This window comes from Eurypyga helias, unplaced genomic scaffold (assembly GCF_000690775.1).
Source record: "Eurypyga helias isolate BGI_N326 unplaced genomic scaffold, ASM69077v1 scaffold11736, whole genome shotgun sequence".
In the NCBI taxonomy this organism is placed as follows: Eukaryota; Metazoa; Chordata; class Aves; order Eurypygiformes; family Eurypygidae; genus Eurypyga; species Eurypyga helias.
The window spans coordinates 69,870-75,800 of NW_010257258.1; the positions used below are offsets into that span (position 1 = coordinate 69,870).

General features: G+C 54.1%; 1 protein-coding gene across 1 annotated transcript in view; it reads right to left on the reverse strand.

The window, feature by feature from the left end:
- LOC104511372 (protein FAM19A3-like) overlaps nt 1-4,227 on the reverse strand; it is a gene marked incomplete at its 3' end in the record, with an annotated part of 15,585 nt that extends 11,358 nt beyond the window's left edge. Inside the window, exon 1 of the mRNA XM_010153959.1 lies at nt 4,113-4,227. Coding sequence (XP_010152261.1) covers nt 4,113-4,227 — 115 coding nt within the window. The remainder of the gene's footprint in view (nt 1-4,112) is intronic.
- Nucleotides 4,228-5,931: the final 1,704 nt, after the last annotated feature.

The window sequence follows — 5,931 nt, forward strand, 5'->3', positions numbered from 1 at the left end:
ACAAGGGGTAACGGGTTTAAACGGAAAGAGGGAGATTGAGATGGGGCATTGTAACTGGACACAGAGAAATCCCTTGGCATCAGATACAATAATTCCCAGGATGTCAGCAAGAGGCTTTGCTGGTTCCTTGCTGCAGAACCGACGAGCAGCCCCGTGCCGAGGGGTGCTGGCAGCAGAGGGGTGCCGAGCGGCTCCCTCTGCCGCTCCGGGATTTTATGTCACACCCCTGAGAAGAGCCAGGAGAGAGCTGGAGTCTGAGCCCAGGGAGAGCGATGGGCTCCTCCGGAGCTCCCTGTGGGTGCTTCTCCTTTTGCTGAGCAGAGGAAACTTGGAACCAGATAGGACTGCAAGTGAAAATCAGATGGATGATGTGTTTAACACCGAGAGCAGGAAAGCTCTGGAGAGCCTGGGATAAGTTCCAGAGCCTCTGGCACAGTTCTCCCTCCCATTTAACTGGTATTTCCCCACTGGAACCTCTTTTTTAGAAAAAAATCTTATCTCATGGAACCATAAAAGCATTGTAAGAGCACAAGGCTTTTGAATCCTGCATGCAAAAATAAAACAAAACCGCTGTCCTACTCTGGCTGACCTTTAAGTGAACAGCAGAACATGGTTTTTTTATGACATAACTTGGAATGACACATTTAGTGTGTCTCGGGGAGGCGGGGGCCCTGCTCCACATATTCAGTGTAAAATATGGCTCCTCTTGCTGGTGGGGAGTTGGAAAAAGCAGAGAAGTTGGATGCATTTAACCGCCAGGCAAAGCCCAAACCCTCTGTGCCAAAACCCCTTCCTCCTGAGCACCGAAATGCTGCTAAAGGGGGCTGGAGGCCCTGGGGAGGGCCGGGCAGCCGAGCAGAGACCAGGCAGAACTGGGGGGGGAGGGGCAGAGGTCAAGCCCCCATTGGGGAGTGGAGCCGTGGGCTCGGAGGGCTCTGCCTGGAGGGCAGCACAGCCCCGGGGGTCGCAGGCAGCCCTGGGCGTGAGCAATGGGTATTCTGTGCCTGCAACAACTGTACTGCTAATAGTCACTAAATAATTAAAGTCTTAAAATCACTACTGCCTGAGATGCATGCATTATTTAAGAGGGTTTTGAGGAGAAGCAGGCTTGTTTTTGTTGCTCATTATCACTCTGCATCAGTTGGGATTTTTTACTACCTTGTCACCTCAGGACTCCACATCACAACCCATCCGTCGGCTGCGTGTGCGAGTAAGTGCACATCCGTGAACTGCTCACGCAAATCCCATCACTTCATCCTTGCAGGCACAAAAACAAACGCCTGGACTGCGTCACAACCGCGTCTGCCACTGCGACACGCAGCGTACGGGCACCCCGCGGCGAGAGGATACAGCTCCCGACACAACCTCCACGGCACCGCGCGGGGCCTCGCCTCGAGGGGCTGGTTTAGGAAAATATTCCACTCTGCTGTACAGGCTGCGCGTGACAGAGAAGCCAATGCTTCCCCAAGGAGGGGGAATCTTGCCAAAGCATCTCACAGAGAAATGCCTTCACTCCCAGCAGCGATGTGCTGACCAGTAAATCTCTCTCAGAAGAGAATCAGAACCAGTGCTCCCCGTGCGCTGAGCCTCCCTTCCCGAGAGCAAATCCCAGCTGACTTATGTGCCTTTACTTCTGCCTCGGGCTGAGTGATGAACGTGAACCAAGGCAAAGATGGCACGTTATCAGCATCAGAGGGGTTATCTGCAGGTGCTGCGGGCACCTTTGCGGGGGCTGTATCCAGACAAGCAAGCCCTGCTCATCACGTAAAGCTCACCACCTTATACGGGGGATTAAATTGCCGGTGAATCACCAAGGAGTCTCCTTTCCTATTTCCAAATGACTTAATCTCTGCACTCGATTCACATGGCTTTTTAAACCCAGAGACCCCAGGAAGCGCCCCTCTGCTTGGACACTTTTGTGGTTTAACTGGGAATAAATGCAATGCTCCAAACGGCTGAAGGCTCTGGATGTGTCTGGCCACGCACACAATCCACCGCACCTGACTCCGGGCGTCGCAAGCAGGCAGCGGAGTCTCCCCACATCCCTAACCCTATCCCCTTCCCACCTCCAGGTCAGCTCCACCAGTGTAACTGGAGCATCCTAGGACAAAAATGTCACGGCAGCTGAGAATGCAGCATCATAAAAGAGCATTTCAGACACAACCTTTACCGAAAACTGGCCCCAGAGGAGCAAGAGCACAGGGCAGACAACAGGAAAATTAAGCCCATGAACTCAGAGAGCCAGCTACAAATTCCTGGTTTGAGCCCATGGAAATCCAGCGTGGGAGGCAGCAGCCAGCGCAGTCACGCAGAGTCCTTACAGTGCCAGAAACCAGGACGTGCAGAGAGAAACCGTGTTAATACAGACACCGAGCGGGGTCAAACGTTAAAGTATTCGCTCCTTGTGTGCCCTCCTTGCTGTGGGTTAGGATTTGCTGGAATAAAACGTACAAGATTTGGTCCACCATGGATAAATCTGTGTGAGTGAAAAATCCCCAGCTCTCTGCCTGCGAGCACGGGATGAGGAGCCTGTCCCTTCACATACAGAGCAAGATTTATAAATAATTCACTCTCCGACTACACTCGGGCACTTTAAACCTGGGTGAGTCGCTGCTTTACTGATGCCGGGTCTGATCCTTCCCCGGAGCAGCATCTGCCCAGCAAACTGCTCCTGGAACGGGGCTCTCCAGCCCCGGTGAGCATTGTTGGGTGAGCAGTGCCCCAGCCCGGAGCCTGGGGAGTGCTGAGCTGGTCCCAAAAAGTCATTCCAGAAGGGACGGAGGAGTTTCATCTTCTGCTGCCCCTGGGAAGGGTTAGGTTGGCAGGTAAGTGCCGACTCGCTGGCTGCGGGAGTCACTCTGGAAGGTGCATTTTGGTTTTAAGCAATGAGGATGGGGATTACAGGATTAGAACTGCTTTAACTGTCAGGAAAAACTGACAGAAAGAGGACAGGGTCAGGTGTGGGACCAGGAGGAGCACGAGCGATTTCAAATTAACCCTTAAATACCCTTTTTTGCAGACACAGGTAGCATGTGCCCCAGGACGGTGCCGTACTCTGAGCACTCGCCTCTGCACAACTCTGCCAGCACATCAGCAACGTCAGCTCCCACCCACCCATGCCACCCTCCCCGCCCCGAAGACACTGTATCCCCCCTCCGGCACTGCCCATCGGGCTCCTGCGCCAGGCAGGACAGGCACGAAGGGCTGGGCACGAGCTCCCCGCTGCTTCTCTTCTCACGCAACAAACCTCACCTGTGGGTTCCCACAGCCCCTCCAACAGTCGGATGCGTCACACAGGACAGCATTCCAACACGTGCGGAATCGCGAACACCCCAGAGCCAAGGCTACGCTTCCCGGCAAGACTTTCAGTTCTCCATCAGTTTATATTTGTTCCATGTTTAAGGATGGTCTTGACAACCAGAGAACTGAAAATCTATATTTCTAACAAAAGCCTGAAGCGGAGACTCTCCATCGCACAACATGTGATACCCATCACGACTTTGATGGGAAGAGTTACGGCTCAGCTGCTCACAGGTCAAGAATTACCTCAGTAATAACCTGAAAACATGGACATGTCTCAGATTTTGCTACAGACATGAAGAAATTCACTTTTCAGCTCCTCAGACCGGCGCAGCTCACCAAGAAGAGTTTTTAAATGCCCCACATTAAGTATTTACAAGTCATAACTGCAAGGAACAGCCTCTCTGCTCTATGGCTCCAGGTTCCTGCCTGTCTCCAAGGAGCAGTGCAGGGAATTTCCTGCACACACGGACACCTGAAGTGCAAATCCCGCATCCATCACAGCAGCACCAGAGAGAAAACAGTGTGCCTCTTGGCATCTGTGTGCTGCATTCTGCCCTGCGCCTTCAGCACCCTCATCCTCACCACCCGGACCCCAGTGATGGGGCCGGACACTGCGGTCCCCTGGGCCACCGGCCTGTGGTCCCTGAAGAGATGCCCACCCACTCTCGCAGCCATGACCCAAGACTCCCTGTGCTCATCCTCCCACCCAGGGATGAGGGACAGACCCTCACCAAACACCCTGGCCCTATGTGACCCCTGCCCCGGGCATCCCACGGAGACTCACGCAGCGAGGACGTCACTTCCCCTACCTGAATGGCTTCTGTGGTGGGTGGAGGCCAGCGTCAGTCTTCCCCACAGCGTGGAAAGGCAGAGAGTGAGCACGAAAACCCATCTGCTCAGGCTTTGTACGTCTCTCTCACTCATTCTACCAAAAACAGAGAGATGCGTGGAGGAGGAGGGGCTGAGGAGGGCTGGGAGGTGCAGCCCCCACGCACCGATGCTGCTGCACGCAGCCGTGTGGTCCCCAAACAGACGTGGCCATGGGGCCCAGGGTGGCCTGGCTGGAGGGACACAGCCCTGGCAGGCAGGGCACACACCCAGGACTCACCCCCCACCGAAATCCCCCCGGCAGCAGCACTGACAGGCGAGTTACCTCTTACTGGGGTCTCACACTAACACCCACGCTTCTGCCAACCTCGGGTGGCCAGTCTTCAGGGTGGGGAGGACATCAGCGCATCTGCAAGAAGAAAGAACAGCACGGGTAGCGATACCTGCTGTAAGTACCTGGGGGTGGGAACTGCTGAGTGCCCGGGGAGCGGCTGGGGACACCCCGGGACTCGGCTGGCCCAGCAGACGCTCTTGTGTGCAGGAGCGCACGCCCGCTCATTGCGCGTGCCAAAACTCTCTGGGAACACAGTCCGTAACCCATCACACACACCAAAACTCTGGGAACACAGCCTATAACCCATCACACACACCAAAGCTCTGGGAACAGAGTCCGTAACCCATCACACACACCAAAGCTCTGTGGGAAGGCAGCCGTAACCCCGCTCACCCCCTTTACAGTGGGCGCAGAGGAGTTGCTCCTGATTTCCACTGCTGAGAGCACAAAACGAGGCCCGTTCGAGTAGGTTATTAACACAGATCACAAATACCAACTACAGACCCAGGGTGTGTGGGAAGAGCCAGAGCAAAGCAGCAGTGAGTCATTCCAGGTTTCACCTTTTCCGTGTGTGGTTATGGGCTCCCGTCACCCCCACGTCACCCCGGTCCCTTCCAGCGATGCCCAAGGTTTGGCTCTCAGGTTTGCAAACCGCTCACCAGCAGCGGGAAGGACCGCACTGGTGTCCCAGGGCCCAGTCGCTTTGCTGCTCGGCCGGAGGGGTGCCACGTGGGGTGCTGATGCCGGGTGGACACGCACAGCCCACAGCAGCACCGGGATCCACACACTGGTGTCCCCAGGTCAACGCCTCGTTCTGGGGCTGTTTCTCCTCTCAGTGCAGCTGCAAAGTTCATAAAACCTGACACAAACCCGTGCCCAGCATCCTTGAACACACCCGGTCCCCCCCAAACCTCTCTTGGCACCTCCGCACACACCAGGTCCACCACCGCTGCCCGCCGGCACCCCCTCCCATGCCACACAGGACCTGCGGGGAAGGAGCCGAGTCTTACATCCCCTGGAACCCTTAAGGAAAAACTTAAATCCCAGAAGACTCCGTCTTTTAATGCCAATTTCTTTAGATATGTTCTCCAGGCTGCAGGGTGAAGGAATCTTTAGTTTTCAACCACCTTCTAAATTTCTGTCCGCTCCGGACCAGGCTGAGACAGCGGAACAGGCTCATGTAATGAAGGGCCAGGACCAAAATCGCTGACATTTTTAATCAAAACAAAGCGATTTGAAGTGGTAAAAGGGCATTTCTTGTTTTGAAGCATTTCAAAATGAATTGTTCCATTTTAAACTGACATTTGAAAATGAAAAATGTTTCATTCCAAAATGCTGATTTCAAATGGTATTTTCCATTTTGCTTCTCCCAGCTGGAAAAAAAATAAAAATTAAAAAAAAAAATCAGAAAATGTCACCCAGAATGTTGACATTTGCCCAGAAAAACAGGAAGATATCTCAACCAA